A 24,532-nucleotide genomic window follows, 5' to 3' on the forward strand; every position below is an offset into this window, starting at 1 on the left:
TGGTGGTGTGGTCCAACCATATGCCGGAATTTCACCGCCTCAAGTTCACCGCAAATCATCGTAACAAATGGGGTTCCCGGTGTGTGTGTGTGTGTGTGGGTACCATCCTCAATGGATGCATATTTATTGTTGACTCTTGTGTACGTTCTTCCCCGGTGCACTAGACGACCAGGATAAAGGGATGCCATTTTCGAAAAAGCAATCGCAAACGATACGAACATTACAATGGCTTCCCATCCATTCAATGTTTCTATTTGTGACATCAGGCACTTGAAGGGTGTCCCCCCTCCCCTAGGATTTCCCCCTTTCCCTCCACCCCACACGGTGAATCATCTCGTTAAGGTGACACAGAGCGGCTCGGCGGTGCAGCAGTTGTTTGGACGCCACGACTCGCACGGCTCAGTTCACCAACGGCCGGTATCTTGATTGGACGTACTGGGGGCGAAAACAAAAAGAACGACACCGGAACGAACTGTTCCCGAAGGTGTGACACGCAATCTCGCTTAATTAAATCTAACAGTCCGGCAGTGTGTTTTTGTGTCAAACGATCACGAGTCGTTCAGCAAGAATGTGTGGTCTCAAATCTGAAAGGAAGTCATCGTGAGTTTTGCGTTGGTGAGCTTCATCGTGCCTTTCGACGTAGTGTATTAGCGTTAGCTACTTACTAAGTAGGAGTGAAAATGCATTCGCTTCGAACTCATCCCAATCAACCACCATTTGACAGCTCAAACAGACGTCAACGTGTTCCAAGACGAGACTCCGCGATTGGAAGTGTGTTATCACATTTTGCTTACCTGTAACAATAAGAGAGGAAATGAAATTACTATAAGTGTACTAAGAGGAAGGGGTGCTCAATTTTTATTCTTGGAAAATTTAGTTTCTAATAAGTTATTGAAAATTGGTTGTTAATTAAATCAAATGTTTATTTTCGCTTTAAATTCACGAAATAATTCTAAACATGTAGTTTTATTATCAAAAATTACGTAATAGAGTCTGGTCAAGATGGAGCAACAAGGTGCCGGCCTTCACACGGCAGGACCTAGGGTCAAATCCTATCCGGATCGCTTCCCCGTAGTGCGGGTTGACTATTCAACTACGTGGTATTAATAAGTCAAGACCTAACAGTTCGCTAACCCAAGAAAAGAATTCATGTCAGGGGTGGCCAACTTGATTGGGGAAATATTAGGGGTTTTAAATACAAAACAATCGTCCACATGATTAAAAAATTTTCCGAGATAAGCAATAAACTATAAAATTTAAAGCCTATGATTGTGTATTGTAGGGTGGTTCCAGAGATATTCAGACTGCCTCTCCGTACGCAGGACTGACAATCCAGCTATGGGTAAAACCAAGTCACAAAAAGCCAGGATTGGAAGGCCGAGACCGAGGTTCTAGTGCCAAAGAAAAAGAAGATTGTGTATCTCAAACCTAGTATTTTTATAATCATGTGGACAAAGTCATTTCTTCCCTGTTCAGTACTAAATTGCTTTAAAGCAATCGCTAGAATTTTATCACACACTCACAAACTCTCTGCTCGTCTAAAGTCCTCCCTTAACCTGAAGATGCTCGTTGAATCACACGGGTACATAAGTGGAGGTTGACGTCCTTTTTAACCTCGGGTCAACTTGAAGAAGTTTTTCCCTTTTTAACACCATTACAACCGGCAAGAACCGGAAACGGTGAAAGCTGCGAGCGGCGATGATATTTATATCTCAGGCACATCCCACCCTTGGTCAAATCGCTTACGCTTCTGGCCCTTAGGGGGGAACCTCGCAAACTAGGAGCGAACAGTACTCCGGAACCGGAGAGGTCGTCCGGACACAACCGGACAGTTGCAAAACTGCTTTTTACGTTCGCTTGGTAGCAAAACTTTTCCTCGGTTCTCCCTACCCTCACTCTATCCCCGTCTCGGGGGGGCATGGAGTACTAGGTTGTCGTTCAGCCCCACCACGTAACAGAGACATTCTGCCCCTCTGCATTCAGGCAACTCCAGTCTCAATTGTGAATAAATAAACACAAAAATCTGGTCCACACACACACACACAAGGAGAACCGACGGAGGTTAGAGGGCTCGTGCCGCGAATGTATGTTTGTTTGGTGCGAAACAAGCGATCCTAGGTGATGGTTGCAGCGCGAGTGGAGAAGAGGCGAAGAACCGTTTCTCCTATTCTTCCTCCCCCTCCCCCCCTGCTCCCAATTTCCCGACCCATACTTTGGCCGAACGAAATCCCATCACGCAAAAGGGAAATGTGTACAGGATGTGTGTGTTATCATTGCCCAAACAGCAGCCATTCACATAACCCCTTTTTCCGGTTTTCGTGTCACCTTCTGCCCTTTCCCTGGCCCACCTACAGGCTTTGTGTGTGTGTGTGTGTCTGGAGGGAAAATGATTGATTAAATTTTTGCTCCAACGGGGATCCCGTTATGGGCGGGATGCGTCTTCCGTCGTCCGTGGCCCGCTGGATGTCACACGATGACGATTATTGTGGACAGTGGAACGGTTGAATGAGATACGCGCGGGATGGGCGGATGGACGGACGGATCAACATTTTCGCTGTCGCCGCTGACGTTCGTATCCTTTTACCCGCAGCCCGCGGGTCCGGGATTTGTGGAGGCAAAAGCATTCGGAATCGAGGGTTGATGCGGGTGCCAATTTGGGCGGCACAACCACGGGATGGATCGCAAACATTCGAGGGATTTGTTTTTCTTTGGTCGCTCGAAGACCTCAACTCCAATGTCCGTGCTCCGTGTCCTCGAATAGCTCCTCTCGAAAAGAAGTTTACTGGGCACGGAGTATCAAGACTGATATCACCTGCTCACAGCTGAAGTTGCTTGCTGGAGTGCCTGGCGAGCAGTCCGTCAGAAGAAACTGGCTGTCTGGTACGGCTGTGGCGGCTTATTGCTGTAGTACGAACGTACTGCTCTTGTAATACTAATTTATACTTGTGTTTTTTCCTGTTCTTGTTCCCTTCTGTAGTTTTTCTTTCTTTCTCAGTGTCTCAGGAGCGGCTACTGCTTGGGGATTTCTGCTCTCCCCTCAGGGGAGTGACAAATAAAGACGAAAACACAACACAAACACCGCTCTCCCTCGAAAAGCTCGAAAGCCAAGTCTTTGTTGGTCTTGGCGGACAACAGACCACACAACGCCACCGTCCCGTCCCGCTGTACTGTTTCGTAATGCATGAGGATCCCTGAAGGTGTGTAACGGGGCCTGGTTGGCCGGAGCTTGGTAAGTTCGGCCAGACGAAACGAGCCACAGAACGCAGTGCCTCGACACAAACAAACAAACCGAAAGAGCGAGCGTGTGTCGGTGGACGGGTACGAACGAAAGACCGGCGAGCCTTAAACCCGCCCGCCCCTAGCATTGCGATTATGCCACCGGCAACGTCAGGACGGAAGGGAAATGCGGGGACGGGGGGAGGAGGTCACCAGCGCAAAGGGAAGGCGGCGCAGGCGGCAAAGGGTGAGGTGGCACCGGTGGCTCAGGACCCGGACGAGGACACAAATGCCGGCTTCGGGAAGTATTTAAGATCGGAAGAAGGTAAGTTTGAAGGATAAGGGAAAGTGGGGGAAGCGGGGTGAAAGAGGAGCTATTGATTGGATTTCGCATCGACCAGCACCGCCACACACCACTTTACTGTCATCACGATATCACACACAACAATGCGAACGAAAGGATGCTCCAGGCTACAAACTTCTTCAAGAAGTCTGTGTCTCGATGGGCTGGGGGGCGGGGGGGAGTGATACGTGAAAATGGGATGAGCGCTCAAAAGGGAGAAGCCACGGTGCTTTGAGGACGGCATACGGAGAAGCTGGAATCCAATCAAAGAGCTTCAAGAATGGAACTCAATCGGGGGAAGCTAAACAGTGAAAATGCATTGTGACCCGGTGCTGTTGGTGGATGGATGGATATAGGATACGGTAGCCATTTTGTTATTGAGATGGAAAATAGTTTTGGTTTATGGGGGGAGGAGGGGGGAGGGAAGAAAACAACAAACAAACAATGCAATGTTCAAACCGATCCAGAGTTTGAGGTTTTTCGTTTCAAATGAAACAAAACACTTGATTTTGTTTTGCGGATTGCATAACATTAGGCGGGCATTTTGAGGTCTTAATCATTTTGCGATTTTTACGTTTCTTTGGGTTCAGAAATTTGTTTTAAAAATTTAAAATATTCACTTGAAGCAAATGATGGGGCCATTTTTAAATGCTGTCAATTTTCTTGCTGACTTGATGATGACCGTCTACTCCCATTTCTGTAGTTTAGTATAATAGCTTCTATTATCACTCTCTCTCTCTCACCGGCAGGTATCGAAATGATGAAGCTGTTCGTGATCGCTAACACGATTGTGGTGTTTGTTACGATGGCTTGGCCACAGATGCAACAGTCCTATCGCATCCTGCGCTCGCTTGTGTTTAACGACGAGGACGAAGACTCTGGCGAACTTTAGGAGTGTTGGTATGAGTGTGCATGTTGAGTGATGTTTAAGCGTTTGGCTTCAAGTGTTAAAAGAGGCGCAAAAAAAAAGAAACAAAACTATATCTAGCTATCGTAGGTCACGAGACCAAACAGTGTGTTTTTGCGGAGCAGATCTTATTTGTTCTTGCTGGGAGAGTTAGAAAAATAGAGGAGCTACGATGCTGCTGCTTGCCTTTCGCAGCTTCTTCTTCATTGCCGTCATACTCGGCTACAGTACCGGTATCTGGCGGCTGATTAACGACTACTTCCGGCACGAGTTCCAAACCTACCTGAAGGAGGAGTCGCAAACGAACAAGTACCTGTTGCGGGACCCGCCTAAACCTGGCCAACCGGAAGCGACCGATAATCGACATCCCGCGCCGGGCCGGGCCGACCATCAACAGGTGACAGATTCGATTATGGCACTGTTCGAAACTACCACCACGCCCGCCGGAACTGACGCAGGTGCGAATCCGTTTGCGAGCGATGCGACGACCGGTGCGCGGGCTTCGCGTTCGGGTGAGGCGGCGTTACGGGTTGCGGCAGCGGAAGTTACCGATATCCGGGATGACGCGAAACGCGACGAACGGATGGGTGGGGAAGGGCAGGGGGAGGATGAGGATAAGTGGATTTCGTACTGGAGCAGGAGGGACCGGAAGCGTGACAGTGGGATGGATGAGAGCGCGAACGCTTACTGTACGATTAGCGCCCGAACCGAGGGTGAATCGTTCGCTGGTGCCGTGACCAGGATCACGCAACGGATAATGCCGGATGGAGATGATTTCGGTTGCTCCGACTAACGTGCTGAATGCGGAATCGGGTGGTATGTCCAACAATACGTGCTCATTGCGCTATCCACGCATCCCGGTGGATAAAGGTAGTTAAACAAACCCCCTCCAAGAGTCAAATCTTTCGCCTATCGCAACTTCATGTTAACTTCATACTTCATTTTAAATTTTTGTTTTCTTATTTTGGAGTTGATAATAAATTCGTGTGTTTGTGTGTGTTTTTTCTCTAACGGAATTCCATCCACCGGAGCAATTATGCAAGCAATGAGAAAGATTAGTCAGAGGAAAAGGTAAGGAAATCAGGCAAAATTTTATCGTTCTCCAGTACTGGATGATGGGAAGCGAGAAGCAGCTGGTTATGCAGCAGTCTGGACACGAATCAAGCGGGGAACAAAAATAATCGTGAACTGGAAGCAGCTGGAAATGAATCTCACATACTCCGGGCGGAAGTGCTGTTTGTTTGTTTGTTTTGTTTCAATTAGCTTTTCCGCATAACGTACGGTATAAGTGCGTTAGTAAATTTTTTCTACTTTTTGCACGCATTTGAGTTTTTTTTATAAAAGTTATTTTTATTTTAAAAAATAATATGATAACAAGAGCAGTGTTTGAAATTCCTGACAGCACGTGTCTTCATACGTCCAAACAATACACGTGTTTGACATTACGCTCGACCTAAACAATATACGAGGTTTTTGATGACTTAACCCTTTCATGGACAATAGGGGAAAAAAACCTTCATATTCCAGGTTTCGGAGGCATATGTTTACGCTCATGATCTGAAATCAATCAAATATGAAATTTTTTAACCTGATTGTTTAAAACTTGGAACTTTCACTCATTCCTTAGTGTTTGACAACTGACGAATCATTTTGACAGATGGTCGTTAAACGCATCTCAAATTTAGAACATTTTTATACAAGTACTTATTTCCACATAATGAATGTTATCGGACCGAAAAAATTTTATTTGTTTACATTTTGCACTGATAACTGTCATTGAAGAATTGTTCGATCGAACTGTTTACGATCGATGGCGCTGTTCTGTCAAACAATCGCAGCCACAACAGCTGAGTCGAAATAGGTAAGCTCCTTCCAAAGCGTTTGACAACTTATACACGCATTTGACAGTTGGTTTATCTAAGAGTGTCACAACCAAGCATGATCTTTGTTGAAAAAAGTGTTTAAAGAATTTTAGCAAAAATTATGTGTATCGAATCACTTTATAAAACTAGATAGCTGCTTGGAATACGCAAATTTTAGGCAATTTAAATTTAAAAAAAATAGTTTTCATTTACTTTATACGGTATCGTGAGCCAAATCTTGGTGAACATTGTTTTTAATGTTTAGTGATAAGAATATTGAAATTTTTCAGAACGGAACGAAACTTGTTTCTTTTCAGAAAGGAACAGTGTGGACCTAGTACGTTTTTGAACCTAGTAGGTTCTTTGAACCTACTCAAACGGAAACTGAAAATTGTGACAGTGGAGAGCGTTTCTAACAGTGCACTCTCTACACTTGCAATGTGATATCGTGGAACAAGGCCAGCGTATCAAAATATTATTTTTATTTATCTATTTCCATAATCACGGCAGTAGCCTTGTTGTTACCCCCTTAAGAGGTACATAAAAAAATCCCAAAAAACCTCCTTAGGAGGTACATAAATACAAATATCTCATTAACCTTCTAAGGCCAACAAAATGTAGTTGCAAAAAACCTACTCTGTAATTTTCATTGAACCTAGGTCCAATCGTTCAACCAAGTAGGTTCAGAACGAAATTCCCATCACTAGCCATGACATTTGCTTATAAAAATATTTGAATATTGAAAAATATTTTTAATAATATTTTAAAATAATTTATTTTGCTTAAATAAGTTTTTGATATTTTAGCAGTTCTTAACGCCTAAATTCACTCTTTTTTCGTACTATTTATCTTATCTTTTTGTATTATTCTTCTGTTTGCTACTTTTCAAAGCCCACTAGTGCCTCTTCCTATCCACAAAGATTCTTTTCCTGCTTTGCTTTAATTAAAATTCCACCTTTTCTTTCTTCCTCCACGGTGACAGCAAAATCGACAATCGGTACATTGCACCGACAGGGATTTATGGGTGCTTTGGAACAAAAAAAAAAAAGAAGAAAATCCCGCTACTTTCAAGACCACTCCGTTTTAAGGTGTCCCATTGTTGCTATCGTGGGGCGTGGGGTTTTTTTCATTCCCATCCCAAATCATCCGGTGGCACTGTCTCGTGGTGGCTGTCGATAATTGGATAATGGGAACAGGAAGCGCGGATGAGACGCAAACGATTTGTCGCCCATGCCGAGCGTCGTTATTTTCGGCGTGTTTAATTTCACAAATTAGTCACCCAACGCGTCAACGTGGCTTGGGAGACCGTCGGGGACCACCTTAGAGCGTGTGTGGCCGAAGACTAGACTTCCACAGCAGAAACCCAAAAAAAATCGTGAAGCTCACTCAAACAATTCCGTTAGAAGCCGATGAGAAGCTGAAGATACGGATAGGTGGTGAAAATGGTCGGAAAAATCCGGTTGCCAAATTCAATTGCTTCCCCACTGTTTTCCGTCATTGAACATGGTGGAAGACTACGGTAAAAGAAATAGAAACATTCCCGTTTTGTAAGCGGAAATAAAAGAGAGAGAGAGATAGAGAGAGAGAGAGAGAACAGAATAAAGAAGAGAAATAAAAGAGAAAGAAAATGCTAAAAACCTCAAAACACTGGCCACCAAACCGATGGCATTGATAATGAAGGTTGCCATTTGGAAGCTCTCTGGGTGTGTGTGTGTGTGTGGGTGTATAAATACAAAGTAAAAAGAAAAACACGAAACAGAAGAGATAAAGAAATACAAATGTGTTAAACAGAAGCGAAGCAAAGGAGAAAAGCGAAACAGAAAAACCTCAACAGCACTTATCTATCCGCTGCACAGCAACATCCATCCGGAACCGAGCGGAACCAAAAACCCCGAATGAGGAGAAGAAAACGAAATGGAAACTATCTGCTCCCTCACATCACCCACCCCAGCACCTCGCTTTCCTTGCGGTGTACGAAGCCGCTGGTCGGCGGATGGAAATTCGGGAATAATCGGAAGCGACTAATTGAAGGTGAACGAGCGCGCGCGCGCCCACAATACCTCAGCAACTCAGCAAGGTAGATGAAAGCGGTGAAATGTGATCGCTTAAAGGGGGCGAGAAGTTAGGATGGAAAATGGAGGTAGAGTAGCGAAGATAGTGGCAATAAAATCACTGTTTTATCGCTAATGTCATCTTGTTGACCAAAAAACCAAGAGGTCCAAAAAAACAAGAAGAGTAACAATAACCTCCTACTGTCACAGAGTGGCACGAAAAACATTGGGTACCCTTTGCAATGTGGAGTCCCAGAGGTGGTACGAGTGGACAAGCGGTGGAGCGGAGTTTGGAAATAAAAATGCATTCAGGGCGCGGCGAGCAGTTTCCTCCGTGGTCGTGCGCACATCTGGAGCAGCGTACACTGCCGATAACTCTTTCGCACACTAGGCAGATAGGCGGCGAGAAAAGGAAGAGATAAAGATTGGTCTATCCGGTTTAATAAATTTTACACCGACGAACCCATCTCTAACGAGGTTGTAAGTTTTAGACGTTGAACTGTCAAAAAAAAAACGTATTGTTGAGGAGTGAGAGTGAATTTTAAGTACGATGATGGGTGGTCCACCACCATATAAACATTCAATTAGGATTACCGGTGAAAGTTGGGGAATTGCAGTGCAGTTAATCCGGGAAATTGGAACAGTGGGTCATAGTTGTCTAGCTGTCATTAGTGTCAAACGTCAATTGTTTGTACTATCAATTGTAAGGAGAGATGGCTGATGTGCGGTCTGCCTGACTGCTCTGAGATTAATCCAGATCCGGATGGCTGCACACAAACACAGGTACGTTACTTTAGCTAATGGCGAAATAAATAGTGACCGCTGGTGGGTGGCTACCAGAGACCTCGTTTTGCAAGAGATCTTATCGTATGGAATTCCGGGCGTCCAGAGTTCCAGCTAAAACATAGGCTTAATCTACAGGGAGACCTTGGTGTCTGATGAGTCTCTTCTTTCTAGATACATTTTCTTTCTTGTGCTATTATTGTCCCCAAGGCCCAAATAGATTCCAAGACTCAGAGTCATGGCCTCCTTAAGTTCCCATCCAACAGAGTTTTCAAATACTCTTTTACTACCAAACTAGGGTCAAAAAGCCTTTTCTGATTATTCAGACATTTTTAGGAGACGCAATACTACAAGAACTAATAACTGACTGATCGACACACCTTCGCAGACATGTCTCTTTAATCAGTGGGGATGTATTAGAGACCTCGTTTGTAAAAAGACCTTGACGTTGTATCCAGCAACAATTTAGGCCTCTTTAAGAAGAAATCTTACCGTCTCAAGAGTCGCAACGTCTAGCGATGTCAAATGACAATGTCAACAAAAAATTAATACCTACCAACAAATCCCAGTGCTATCGTATAAAGGGACTTGTCGTTTCAGGGGTCTTCTTTTACATGAGGGTCGACTGGATAACGAAATAACTCGCTAATCACTAGTGAACCTAGAGACCACGTCGTCCAGAGAAGTCTCTGCTGGTGCAACCGACACCAGAGACCCCATTCACGAAGAGACCTCGTCTTCTGAAGGGCGTGGCGGAGGTCTTCTTTACTAAGCAACAATATAGACGATGAGGACTTATACACCAATACACCTTGTGTCATCGTCCAAAGGATCTCGTCCAACAAAGCCCCCACTAATTCCAACGGTCATAGTCAGAGTCAGCCCCACTCCTGATCTCCTCAAATTCCCTTCCTCGTAGGATCTACCCCCTAGACCAACTAGGATTAAAGAGTCTTCCTGCTTGTTCTTGCTTTACAGGAATGATTTCTAGAGAAAATCAAGACCATGTAACAAATGTGAATAACAGGAGTTTTCAATTTTCTTTTTATTGGTGTGACACAAATAAGCGCACATCGAAATACCTCATCTGACAATGTTCCCTTGGAAAGGACCATAAAATGAAGGTACGATCGCAAAAAAAGGACTACACACTTGAGAGGTAGAAGAATGCGTTCTCGAAACATGATGGCGCTAAAAGGTGTGTACCTCACACGAAACCATACACAACACACACACACACAAGACACAAAAGAATAAGAAGCACTGAGAAGCGAAGCGAACAATAAAATTTCTCGCGGGGCCCAGCATTCCTGCTGACAGGACTAAAGCTACCTACACCGAGAGTAGGGCAGGCCTGTTGGTTGGTTTTGTTTGCGAGAACCAGCTTTAAAACTGATAGCCTCACCTCCCACTTTCTCACGCTTCATCCGGGCATCCGGGTGGAAGAGGTGGAAAATATCATTTTCCCCACGCAAATATGGAGGAAAAATTGCACACCGGGTGGGTGAAATTAGCTCCATTCGTTCAGTAGTTTTTTTTGTGTGTGCATTCTTTGCTTTGTGGTGCAGCCCACACAAGCCACGGGTGGAATGATGCACAGCGTCCAGAGTTCATGCTGTTGGCTCGCTGGATGTGGAGGGTTGCTGATCTCGGGTGCTTTGGCATTATTTTTATTACATTTCACGCTGGCAATGCAAGTCGCACCGGGGGTTACCGGGTGCAAGGGATAAAGCACCAAAGGATCAGCGCGGATAAGCAATCTGTGGCAGCACGGATATTCTCGGAACACACCGCACCGGACGGTTGTGTACAAGAATTTCCGGAAGTCCCGGCACGCCCCGCTTACCAGCGAAGAATGTCCTTTTGAAGATGCTGGGAAACAATTACCACTATCGCCGAGGGGGAAAACAGGAAGAACGAAACTGAACACACACACAGAAGGACACCGTTCTACGATATGGGATATGGGTGAAGAATTTAAATTCGACATTTTCGCCCTTTACCTATTCCTCGCCCATGTGAGCTGACCCGTCAATTTCAACAGAGCAACAAAAGAAAAAACCAAAAGGAAGTTGACAAGCGGCACAGCTACACTAAAATAACCATCTCTTCGTTTCTCTCTCTCTCTCTATCACTCTCGCACACAAACACGGGAAGGTCCTTAAATGGGAAGGCCAAACCGGTCCCGTTTATGGGCACCCGGCACACCGTTACCACTTTATGCTAATGTTCGCATCCGCCGCACATATTACATATTTAATTACCGCTTACCAAGGATCTACGATGTCGCCGGGACAAGGAGGCTCAGTGTAGCGTCCCTTGTGTGTGTGTGTGTGTGTGTGTGTGTGTGTGTGTGTGTGTGTGTTTGTGACCTTTTTCGTACGCTGTTGTGCGAGTTGTGATTTCCGCACTGACGCCTTCTGCGAGTAGAGAGCATGGGCAAAATAGTACACACTATTTAAAATGCGTTTTACCACCACGTAGGTCCGATCACAGCGCACAATAGTCTAATGGGTGGACATTGCGATGATAAAAGGAATCTCGGAGGAGTTTTGGAAAACAAGTTAATATATGCGGTAGAGTTCTAGAATTTATATCTTGTGAGTTCCCTATATCTTCAAACACAGATTTCTGCTGTCTCGAATCTTTTCTCTAAAAGTTGTGTCCTAAGAAGTCCTTCTACTAAGTCTCACAGCCATTAAAATTTGTTTTTGGAAATTCTAAAATACTCTTCTTTTTCTTTTTGGCTTAACTACCTGGCAGGATATGCCGACTATGTAATGGCTTGCTAGTCCAATCTCACGTGGGGGGATCGGTGCGAAAGCGACTCTAAATTTTAAATTGAAATTCTGAAACGTTAACAGCAATTCTTCTTCTTCTTCTGCCAAAGAAGCACTGCAGACACGAAAGATCTCGGCCTGCCATTTCTGGCTTTATATGACTTGATTTTATCCGGAGCTAGATAGTCAGTTCTGCGCCCTCATCTTAATTGTGCGAAACTCAATTGTTGGAAGAACCTTAGAATATACGGGTAGTAGCTAATGATGGGAATAGCCACTCAGTAACGTGAATAAAATCAGAGTGAATGAGTTAGAATAGTGAGTTAAATTTTATACTCACTCTTTAAGAGCTAACTCCCAAGGAGCTTTCACTCACTCACTGTGTTTTAACTCATTCTTGTATTGAGAACTACTCACTCACTACGTTTTAACTCACTCGCTACATTCTAACTCACTCACTACGTTTAAACTCACTTACTTCGTTTTAACGCACTCACTCGCTAAATATCGCTACGATAAATTAAAACACGTTGGCGAGATGATTTCGGTCATTACAATTTGTGTTTGAGATAAAAATAATGTACTGCGATGTTAAGCTCATGAGTTATTTAAGACGAACTCAGTGAGTTAAAACATAGTGAGTAAGTAAAAACGAAGTGAGTGAGTGAAAACGTAGTAAATGAGTCAGCATGGAGAGTCCAATCATAAGTGAGTTGAAATTACTCTTAGTGATGATTTAAATCATTGCTGAGAGTTAACTCATTCACTCATTCTAACTCACTTTGCACATCACTTCTAGTAGCGTCCCTTAGATGTCAAACTTCTCATTGCGCTGGGCCCACTATCCAACAGGAACGATTCCGCTGGTAAGGCGAAACAATTACACTCCCGCCACATGTTGACGGACGGATGCAAGGGACGCCCGTGAATGGTGCATCCTGTAGCGCTGTGTGTAAGACGCTCGGCCAGGCCGTACATGTGATGTAGTGAGCTGTCGTCGGACGGATTCAATCCTTCGTCCTGTTCAAGCCCCAAACGTCGCACCCTGGAGGACGATCAATGTGTGTGTGTGGTTTGTATTCAAATTTAATTCGTTACATCACATGCACATCCTTCAAAAACTGGTCCATCCACCCAAGAAAATGGATCCACCCATCTGTTATTGGGTAAAACCCCGAACAGGATGTCTTATCTTGGGTCTAATAGGATGTGCGTGTGTGTGTGTGGGGGGGGGGGGGGGGTTTGAGGGACTCCTACACATCCGGCACTCATGTTTCATCGCGATCCTGCCACGTATAATGCATATGTGCAGGACGGGTTGTCTACCCACCCGGACACACACACGCGCGTACTCTCTCTCTCTCTCTCTAGAGACTTCCCATCCATTCGTTCCCCCACCGAGTTGGCAGTTGTCTTTGGTGCTTCAAATAGCGCTTTGATAGCCGAGCACAGTGGATGGGTAAATTAGTAGGCTGTGTGCTTCAACAGAACGCCCAGAGGCTAAGATGTTGTGGCCCATATTAAAGGGCGTCCTTTGGGAGGATTCTACCGCACCCTGCCTGCCCTGCATTTGTAAATGGATCGAGCTTGTAAGTTTGGCCAACAATGGCGTATGTTTGATAAGCTTGTCTCATATTACATTAGTACAGATGTACACATTTGCCTTTGCGCCTTGCGGTCTAACGTTATTCTACAAGAAATACCAAGCTAAGAACAACTGTAAGACAAAATTGACAGTTTAAATTTCAATTCAGCTTAAATAGAAGATACAAGCCACAGTGTTTTGTTCAGTTGTCTATCATGGAAAATGTTCGTTAGCCTTAAAGTCTCATGTAAAACACTTATTAACCACCTAAAAACAATTTCCTGGAAAAAAAAGTTGCGAAATCAGGGTTTGACAAGCCAGAACTTCCGCTGTCTTTCTCTTTCTCTTTCTAATTAATGCGATTAGGTAATGCACGAATGAAGCTCGTAAAAACAAACGCAAACCCAACTGCATTCTCCTGCAAGAAGGCGGAAAGAATTTCCAAACCACCGGAGGGATTGGAAAACCAAAAGAAATTCATATGCATTCACTAGCACCCGTGCAACGTGGTGTTTGTTGGAGGTTGCGTGCTGCACGCCAAAAAGAAGCCCCAACCAGCCCCTCCCCCCCCCCAAAAAAAACAAGGAAATAACACGCGGGCGCCAACAAACAACACATCATTCGTGCTGAAAATGGATTCATTAGGCACAATTGGCTGGTTGGCTGGTTGGCACCCCTAATAAAGTAGCTTTCCCGAATCGTGTGCCCTACTGTGCGGTTCGTAGGAAAATGTGTGGTAAAATTATTGGTTTTGATTTCTCTTCGGTTTGTTGTAACGTTCATGTGACTTTAGCTCAAGGATTGGGGAGCTAACCAAAAACGAAAAAAAAAAGATTCATTTATCATTTGCCCCCTCTGTGCAGCAATGAAAACATTATTTAATAAGGATTGCTTTGATAATAATAATAAAATAAACCCCATCGTAAGGGATGGTCAAGACTATAAAAACGTTCCGTTTTAGACCCTTCACATCCGTTCCAAGCGAGAGGTAGCAATTGTTTTATTTCTACGCGGCGAGTGGCGAGTGTAACTTAACTCGTTTTATTTACGGTGCTAATTCGTTCACACTTAGCCAGTGGTGTCAAACCGGACGAGCGACGAAAAGGATTAGGTTTGATGTTCTTATCGAAAACATTAAGGAAGGTATGGGGTGTTTTAATTGAGCAGTGATTTGCAATCTGTTTCTTCCTGTTCTAATGTATACGCCACTTTTTACAGCAAGCAAAAATAATTATAAAGAGTGTTTGGTGTTATAAAACAAAATTACCCCAGTAATAATTCTGATTTTGATCTACAATGCTAAATAACATTACTCATTTTGTTGGACGCATAACCAAGATAATTTGGCGTTTTATTTTTTTTTAATTTATATCTGTATTACGGCTCTGACTTGCCATGACTGACTGACTGACTGAGTGACTTGCATGCATTCTTCGAACTATAAAGCATTGAGCCCGAAGAGTTAGAGACGGAGTTGCAGTCAACATGTAAATTTTGGTATTCCAGGGTTTCTAACCATATAACAGGAAATTTGATCATCATCAAATCAAATAACGTCCATTAAGAATAGAGTAATTGACCATGTGAATGAGCAAATTTTGCAATAATCTGTGTTGAAGGCTTCTCCTTCTTGAGAGGCGTTACAACCTTGAGAGCTCTCTACCCGCTTCCTTCTGGCTTTCTGTGTGACTTGATTTTACCCGTAGGTGAATAGTCAGTTTTGTGATAGAATTTGATCTCCGGTCCTGGAAAGGCTCTTTCTCTCTCTTTGTCTCTCTCTCTCTATCTATCCATCTCTCACTCTCTTTGGACTAACGACCTCTTAAGGTCATGCCTGCCTTAATGATACCACGTAGTGGAATAGTTAGTCCTCACCACGGGGTTGACGGTCCCCGGATGGGATTTCAACCTTGTCGCATCGGCACCCGGACCGCCCCCTGGGAAGGTTAGTTCATATAGATAAAAAAGAAAAATGCTTTTCAAAATCATTCTACGTAATGTTTGTATCACCACAACACGCATTTAATATGTTAAGTTTTAGAACATTGCCTTTCAAACAATGTTGTAAGTTTGCGTCCGTTTCGTGATTAATCCGTATAAATGTTGTACTTAAACAAAATTTTGTTTAATTTCTCACAAGTCATACAGCAGCTGGTGAGGAGTTTTCTAGATCCCTTCATGATTCACTCCATCATTCAAAATCATTTTCTCTTAGTTGAGTTTGACAGCTCTGTCAACTGTCGGGCACCTTTTTTCTACTGTGTTCCTATTTGCTTCATCCTTTATCGTCCTTCCACACACACACACACACAAAAACGGTATCATTTAGCTGGTGGCAGAGCAAGCAAGTTATGCTTTGATGCGCCCGTCAACATCGCTCCCTCCGTCTCTTAACCCTTTTAACCCTGAATAACAATGCTGTACCAACCCTTCGCGTCTATGGTTCAAATTTCCCTTTCCTTTTTGTTTTTGTGCTGCTGCTCGACCCCCTCAACCATCAAACACCAGACCGTGTAACAATTCTCTCGAAATTGGTCGGTGTAATACTAACCAAAAAAAAAGAACAAAACAACCACTCCATCTAGCAAAAAACAGGCTTTGCAGCGCGTAGTAAACCACCCCGCCGAATGCGATCACGTAACACGCGCGCAAGAGAGTTCGCGCAACGCGCACAACACGCCCGCGATTGTTTCCCTTGACCTCCCAGTAATTGCTTCACCGCAAATCGGGCTTTTGGCGCGCTTCTTCGTACCTTCTTCGAGACAGGGCGTGAAGCTTCCAAAAAAACTAAGCAGAGGTCTGTCAACTTGAAGGTTTGGGAAGGTGGCGCCGTTTTGTTTTTTGTAGCAGTAGGACCAGCAGTTGCTTCTCCAAAAACGCGACCCAACCCACTGAACATGACCTTCTCCGGTGGTGGTGCTCCGGTAGCGTGACAAAAGTTTTCGGTCCGCGGAGGTTCAGCAAATCGTTTTTTGAAAGACCCAATCGCGACCAAAAACAAGACCCCACCGGGGTCCACCGAACTGCAAGAGGGGGGAGGGGGGGGGGGGAAGGAGACCGGAAACCGATCGCCAGTCTGTCGAGCGTAAAAATGTTTTCTTTGCTGCTTCTTATGGGCGTCGCCGTCAGTTTTGACGGCAGTGTGTTGTTCTCGTTAAACAGACAAAAAGGAAGATGGATATGCACGTACATTGCTTTTGATTTGCTATGACAAGAAGGCGGTGCAGTGGGCTTTGATGTGCCGATTAGGCAGCTACATCTTCAAGGACACAGGTCCCTGATGCGGAACTGCGGTAGTAGGCTATAGGCTGCTGTCTGATAGGTTAAAATAGTGCTGTGGTCCTCGAGCTCGGTGGTGAACTCTTCCGTCCAATTGTTGGTGAGCTTCCAACAAGGTCAGACCGATGTGTCATATCAGAGACATATGGATGGAATATTACTAGTTGTGTAGACAAATCTTCAGCAATAATTAGAGCACTGAAATTCACCTATCTAGAGTGATCCATGTGCAAAAAAGCTCTTCAAAGTGAACTACAGCTAGAGTCCATTTAGAGGACAGCCACATGGACAGAAGAGGCGCGGATGATGCGTCTGCCAGAAAGTCCTGGATACTATGTTGGCAGACGACGGCCCTAGACCGTGAGCGGTATCGAGGACTTCTACATCAGCCCACGACTATGAAGAGATTGTAGCATATGAGAAGTAAATCAGTAAGTACATAATTAAAATGGCGTTGTCTAGGTCTGTTTAATGACTACACCGACTAATGAAGCCTCGGGAAGTACTAGATCTTATTGATGACGATATAAGGTGGCTCAACTCCAAAATATTTATTTTTTGATTTAAGAGACTCGCTTCAATATCCTTAAATGTTGACCAGGTAAGGACTTCATCAAGGCTAGCCTATTCTTATTGGAGGGATGCAGTATATCCAAAAAAAGAGCTCAAACTTCAAATAGACATTTAGAAGACATAATTGGGAGTCTAACTTTTATTGCGATTCGGTGACATCTTCAATGAGCATATACTCTCCAACGATCTCGCGGATTCCGAACTGGACGAAACCAGATGTTTGTTTACTTCTAACTTTGAAGCGTTATATCTCTTAAGGCATCTGAACAAACATAAATCATCCGCAACCCTATCAGTGACCTCCAGATATCTAAACATCCTGCCAACGAAACGGATAAGACTTTCCATTTCGCTGCAGTGATTGCTGCAATGTTGCTGTGCTTAAGATGTAACATACAAAATCGTAGGGAAAGTCGAAAATTACACTTTCAATAAGCCGTGGCTTTGGGCCAGTATGCCCTGGGATATTGTGAAGCGGTGGTTGGGGGTGCGAAGTCTTTAGCGGACCATTGTGCGTTCAAACGCTACTTTGAAACGTTGAAGCCCAGCACACACACACACACACACACACACACACACACACACACACACTAACAATCGATTATCGCGCTAAAGCATTTGCTGCTTTTCGGCACGCGAGCCACATGTGCTGGATGATGACGCTTCCGATGACGGTATCAAACCGCGGCGACAGTGGTTAATTGGCGCGCGGCTTGGGCCGACAATTCATTAGAAAGTGTCCACCGGCCAGCGGCAAAAATCGTGCTACGGTTTTCACCGAACGTCACTCACACACACGCAGACGGAGCGTGAAAGACGACGATTAAAAACAAAACAAAAAACCGGATCAACACACCGAGGGCCACGTGCAGTCGCCTCGTGGTGAGGAGGCGTGAAATCACCGCGCTGGATGACAGGCCGGTCAAGTGCTCCTATCTCGTCCAAACCGTCTCGCCCCCCCCCCCCCCCACATTCACCGACGAGATACCGACGATGCTATGTTTTGTGAAAGTTGCTCTCGATAGTGTGTGAACGGCGACCGGGTCGTTCGTCTGGTGTCTGCGGGAGTCTTCGCTTCGCGCTTTCCGGCTAATTCGCGGGCCCAAACCGCGACTCTCCATCTCGATAAGCAACACGAGCTCCCAACAAACACCGGACCGGAAGACCGAGTGTGTCACCGAGCGGCGGACGAGGATGATGATGATGAGTTAAAGTGTCCGAAAAATGGTCGACCATTGCCTTCCCGACGTCCCGGACATTAGATCGCTGGCCGCAGCTGGAAGTGAGATGTTGCATCCGGTGTTGATGACGCAATCTAGAAACTTGAAACACCTTCCTGCACACGCACGCACACACCCAGCTCAGAGGAAGTTGGCCTGAGCTATCAGTTCTAGACATCTAGGATCTCTAGAGTACTACCGCCCACGTCATTGCAATTGTTGTGAATATATATTTTTAGGCTGCTTGCGTTCGTGCCGTTTTTCCGGAGGCCACGATTGCGATATGCAATCTTCGCTAAAGCTGCTGGGAGTGGCCTCACACAAGACAGGGGAGGAAAGAAAGAAGAAAAAAAAAGAAAGCTTCATCCCAAACCACCCGGTTGATTTTCGAGGAAACCGCGGATCGTATGAATAAATGTTATTATTTCCAATATTGCTGCTACTTCACCGGTTTCGTTGCACCCGGCCACCCCTCCCATCTTCACCGATTTCTTATCATTTACCGTTTAGATAAATTTCTCCCCCAACCCCCCACTCCCTTCACCACACCCCCCCTCCCACCGGTCCATGCCAGCCAGCCACCTTACCCTGTTTGTGCAACGACCCTGATTTTCTGGCTCGCATTTTCCGACTCGCACCGCTACGCACAGAGTGCCGGCTTGGTGGATCCACCGTGAAGTACGTTGTGTACCGCCACAAACGCTGGCCTGCAGGTTGAGTCCAAGGTTGAGCTTGTTATTTTGCCCGGCCTACGTTCGCGTTAAATTTGTGTGTTTCCAATGTGCGTTCACTCGCTTCTTCAGGGGTTTTTTTTTTGTTGTTTTCCTTGCTTTGGGTTAGTTTTTCTCCATCCAAAGCTGTGGTGGACCGTTAGCTGTTCGATCGTGGAGGTCTGAGGATGGGAGAGGACTCGGTAGAAAGGGGGTGTTATAATTGAAATAGCTCATAAAGGTTCAAATGCGTTCATGGTATTTGTTTTTCTGTATACCGACTGCCGAGATGGATCGGCTGGGATGCGTAGGAGGCGTGTAGGTTACCAAGGGGGGAGATTAAGGCGGGAACAGAGGCGAAGGGGAGAGTATCATTATCATCCACCACCATCAAGCCAACACCTGTTTCATATATGTGCGCCAATAACAGATATTTCGGAGTCAATATACACAGCTGAGAATAGCGTCCTATTATCTTCCGTATGGATTTCTTTTCCTTTTTTTTTGCGCGTAGAAAGTGGACAGGGGAAGTCACTGCACGCAACAGGATAGCTTCGGGCGGCGATTAACGTTGCTATTTGCTTCCGGCCTGTTTGGTACAGTTGAAGCTGGTGGAATCTTCCCCATGAATTTGCCATCTTTCCAACAAAATAGGTAGTGAGCCAGCAGAGACTAGGAACGAAACTCCAGATGAGACATAATTCCTGGAAAACGCTAATGAGACTACGACCAGCTGGCAGAAAGCAACGATTGAAATATGTAAATTTGAAAGCAAAATGGCTAGAAAAGAAAAAAGCCGGGCTCACCGAGCAGTGGAAAACTGATCAGGAACAATTGGGCAAATTAGCGGAATACGATGCGTCGCATGAGGTTCTCAGTTAGTCGGACAAAGAAGTTGTTTGTGAGAAGCATACTGACATTAGTGATAGAAATCGATGATAACGAGGTCGAGCAATACAAACTGGAGCTAGACTTCTAGGCACTAAAACAAGGCTCGAAAAGTCTTAAGGCCTGTAATGTCTGACTTCCTTGATTTAAAGTTAACCGCCAGATTGTATGAAATTTGAAATAAGGTTCGGCTATGGAGAAAGACTTGGAGCCACTATCATTTTACCTCAGCACTCAGAAGTCATACCTTGAACACAGGAGAATATTTGTACTTGTTCTCCAATCAAAGCAAAAAGGTGAATATCTGGTTCATGATATAAAGGATAATATTCATGATATTCGGTGCGGTCCGGTGGTCGAGGCGATAACGGCGCTGGTCTTCACACGACAGGACCGGGGTTCAAATCCCATCCAGATCGCCTCCCCGTACGCAGGGCTCTGACTACTTAGCTACGGGTAAAATTAAATCACTGAAAGCCAAAAATGGCGGGCCGAAATCTCTCGAGGTTGTAGTGCCTAAGAAGAAGAAGAAGAAGAAACTCCAGAGTAGTCTCTTGATACAAAAGCACGTGGAAGTGGATTCGCACTAGTGATAGCAAATCGATGATCGGTGATTCACGAAACCTGCTAAGACTACGCCAGTGAAAGACTGGATTCGTATCCTAGCAAATTGAGGACTAGGACTTTACTTGGCTGCTCCGGAGTCGTTCCAGAGTAAATTTTGACGAAACGGACGAATACCTAGAAGTAAATCCAGACAAACCTCCGGAGCAATCTACTGCTACAAAGACCTACTGAAGAGCATGCACGAATTCGTTTCAGAGACCGTTATTAGCAAATTGGATTCAAATCCGAGCAATTGCAGTTCTAGAGTATATTTGGGTGATCCAGAGTACGTCCAGACTAAAATCAGCAGAAATCAAACTCTGGAGAAATTCAACGTAAACCTAGGAAAAGATCCAAGGGTAAACTACGAAGCAAATCATTGCTACAAAGGCTCATGGAAATATCTTTGCACTACACTAACAAGAGTTTACGAATCCGACCTGGACTTCCGTCGTATGCTTGGCAGCTCCGGAGCATATTCACAGTAAACTCTGGAGAAATTGGGCGCTAAACCCAGGCGGGCACTCCGCAGGAATCTACAATGGTATAAAGGAGTGATTTCACACTATACCTACAATGGCGACTCCGGAGTGGAATCAAGAATCTGAGTAAGACTACGCCAGTGAAAGACTGGATTCGAATCCGAACAAATTCCGTAGTACACTAGAGTGTACTCCAAATTAATCCATTGCTCGAGAGTTCATCCCGAGTAAACTCTGGAGAAATCCTAAGTAATCCCAGAAGTAAATCCGGACTAACCTCCAAAGCAATCTACTGCTACTGAGCATCACCATAGGCATACTGGATCCATTTCCAAACTCCAAATCACAGTATAGTTGGGTTCTCTGGATCATGCCATTGCTCCGGAGTACATCCAGAGCTAATTCTGGAAAAATAAAGTCGGATTTGAATAGGTACACCACAACAGAGCTGTACCACAGCATTGGATGCGTCCATAGTTAAATGTTTGCTTGAATGCATTGCTTCGGATGAGAAGTACCAAACCCGGACACGCTTCCACGTGGGCCATCCAATCGTGCTTTCTGGTGGATATATAAAATCAATATTTGTCTGTCAACGCCTACCAAAGCAACATCTGACATTCGAAGCTCGCCAACTGTCGGTTCGTTTCCGTGCTGCGTTTATTGAGCAATTGAACGACCTTCCATCGTACCGAGGGGGAATTGTTTTTTTGCTCTTCCCCTGAATAAATTGCATCCCAAGAATTGTGCACGGTGGGAAAAGCATTTGCAAATCAACAGAACAAACCCGGAACGGTGGAACTAGTTTAATCAAATAAAACATCCTGAAAGTGTGCCTTCGTGTGCTGGGGAAAAGCGTTATCAATCGTGGTGAGCCGCAGCCTGTTGCTATGCGTTTGTCTAATAGTCATCGATTAGTGGGATGACTACATCGTTATTTCGCCGTATCACTAGAGCAAGCATGGAAACATTCGTCTCCGTGTGCAGTGATTCTGTTCTGCACCAAGCTACCAAGAAAACTGTAGAGAACGTTCTGAACACACGTTCCTTGGTTTGATGTTCTGCGGAAGGTAGCAATAATAAAAATAGCGAAAAAGCCCCCTCCCGGCATGGGGGAATATGACGTTTTGAAAATAGAAAATTTCAAACGAACGCATACGAACTGATCGGACCAGGCATTGCATACGGCAGCACCCACAGATATCCGATTGCACTGAACGACGAGCCCGGAAAACTCGCCCGCGTGTGTGGGTTTTTTCCGATCCGGAAAATGGGAGAAGATGAAGTTGTTGGTTTTTTTTTTTTCGCTATTCCCGTTTGGGTTTCGTAATAAAATTCTAGCTCGAGGAAAGATATCAACAACGCGTGGGAGATCGGTTCGTTTCATGTTGGAACGGAAAATGGAAACGCATCCCACTGCACACGCTTCAGAAAACACCAAACGAATGAAAACAAACTGTCATCCAGCAGAGAAATTTATTTTAAAACTATCAAAGAGTCAAGGAAACGCACTCACACGCGAAGGAAATGGAGAAAACGATGGGGCAAGTATTATAGAAGAGTTTTAGTCATTATTTATTAAGATTAACAAAGCTCTGAGGAGCGAGACGAGGAAGAGGAGGCATGAAGCTGGGAGGGAAAATGGGACAGGATAAATGCTTAGAGAGGTTGAAAGAATAATTCTGGTCCTAACGTGGACGCCTAGTTGGGATATTGAGAGAAGGGCTAACACGTAAATGACGGGAAGGTACGTTAAAAGGAATAGAGGACCAGAGTGTTGGACAGTCAGCGGGACATATTGAGGTAACCAGGAAGTTAACTTGCACCGGACACGCTCTAAACTATCGATCAAACTACACAAGAATGTCCGGGGATCTACCGCATCCCAGTCTAGATCTATCAATAATTCTAGTCAGATGGGGCTCGGTGGTAAATGTGACAGCAGCGCCGGTCTTCACACGGCAGGACCGGGGCTCAAGTCTCGTCTGAGCCGTTCCCGCATAGTGAGGGCTATCCAGCTATGCGGTAACAACATGTGTAGTAATCCAAAAATGGCAGGCCTAACCTAAGAGGTCGTTAAGCCGCTTAGAAGAAGAAGAAATGTAATCAGACATTCTATCGCTGCCTTGGCCTTGGATCAAGCCCTGGATCAAAATAGGAACATAACAAAGATAAGCCAGCCAAGTCTCTACGCCAAGTCTTTCCAGTGAGGTCAATCGATCTATTGGACTTCGTCTTGGCCTTACGACCTATTAAGGTCATGCCTGTCGTTTCTGGATTACTAGACCTATTGATACCGCATCCAGCAGTCCTCACGGACTCAGATGGGATTTGAACCACCGGTCTTGCCGTGGGTCGTATGTATCACCAGACCGATCTATTGGACGAAAGTTGCCTTAAAATCCGTACTGAAAGTTTCCACCTGACGGCCAATGGACATGGTCATAAACACAGACCAACACGAGGGACATGAGATTAGACGAGAAAGACCGTGCCGGCATTAAAGTTCCTAGAATTATGTCACACATCTGTGTGTTCTGTGGGAACATTTAATCTAATGACGCGCGGATCCTCCTTAACTCTGCACCTTCCCTCCTCCTACCAACTAAGATTTTATTCCCAAGCTGTCATAACTGCCCATCCTGGAGATCTGGTTTTGACGGAAGAAACACGTGTTCCGACCACTTCACACAGCCATATTCTCGTTTGTAAGCGATAAATAGTGACAAAAATGGAAACATCACACACAAACACACTTTCGTCCCTTTCACTTTCTCTCGCTCTCTCCCTCTCTCCATCGCTAGCTTTATTGTTATATTAGCGCGCGGGATGATGATGGAACTACATTCATGCCTTCTCAAGCTGATGTTTGTACACATTAACCCGGGTTTTGTGAAAAGGGTTAACGATGGCTCTTGAAATATTTTATCTTTGTTTATCGTAACGTGAAAGAATGAGAAAGCGAGCAGCATGAAGATGTATATTAAATGCAACGCACATAACGCGTTTCCACGTGACGAAAAGAACGACAATTTGGAGAAAAAAAAGAAACGGAATGATAAAACAGAAACTCACACACAGAGACAGACGAATGGAAGAGGAAGAAAGAGTTGGAAAATAAATAAAAGAGAAAAAATAAACAACGGAACCGGTCACGACACAGGCGGCAGTAAGCATAAACATTGCTTGCAGCATAAGCATCGATCGCCGCCACAGCATAACTGTGGCCACACGGAAAAACGGCCAC

The 24,532-nt window shown here is 44.9% G+C and overlaps 2 protein-coding genes across 7 annotated transcripts in view; one reads left to right on the plus strand and one right to left on the minus strand.

Moving 5' to 3' along the window:
• Positions 1–24,532, minus strand: part of LOC118517435 — a 96,853-nt gene that overhangs the window by 67,843 nt on the left and 4,478 nt on the right. The window lies entirely within an intron of this gene.
• On the plus strand, positions 371–5,482 carry LOC118517438. Of its 5 annotated transcripts, none has more exons than XM_036063565.1 (3): positions 371–615; positions 2,978–3,541; positions 4,309–5,482. In XM_036063565.1, exons 2-3 carry the CDS (start codon positions 3,373–3,375, stop codon positions 4,449–4,451), a joined length of 312 nt encoding a protein of 103 aa, XP_035919458.1. In that variant the 5' UTR covers positions 371–615; positions 2,978–3,372; the 3' UTR covers positions 4,452–5,482. The 5 variants fall into 5 exon arrangements, with proteins under 5 accessions (XP_035919458.1, XP_035919457.1, XP_035919459.1 ...); XM_036063564.1 differs by having other exon boundaries at positions 382–600; positions 2,996–3,541; XM_036063566.1 differs by having other exon boundaries at positions 384–615; positions 2,996–3,541.

The sequence above is a fragment of the Anopheles stephensi genome, chromosome X (genome assembly GCF_013141755.1).
Source record: "Anopheles stephensi strain Indian chromosome X, UCI_ANSTEP_V1.0, whole genome shotgun sequence".
NCBI classification, from domain to species: domain Eukaryota; kingdom Metazoa; phylum Arthropoda; class Insecta; order Diptera; family Culicidae; genus Anopheles; species Anopheles stephensi.

Coding starts and splice junctions, on each gene's coding strand:
- LOC118517438 (XM_036063564.1), top strand. CDS start 4,639: ATGCTGCTGCTTGCCTTTCGCAGCTTCTTCTTCATTGCCGTCATACTC.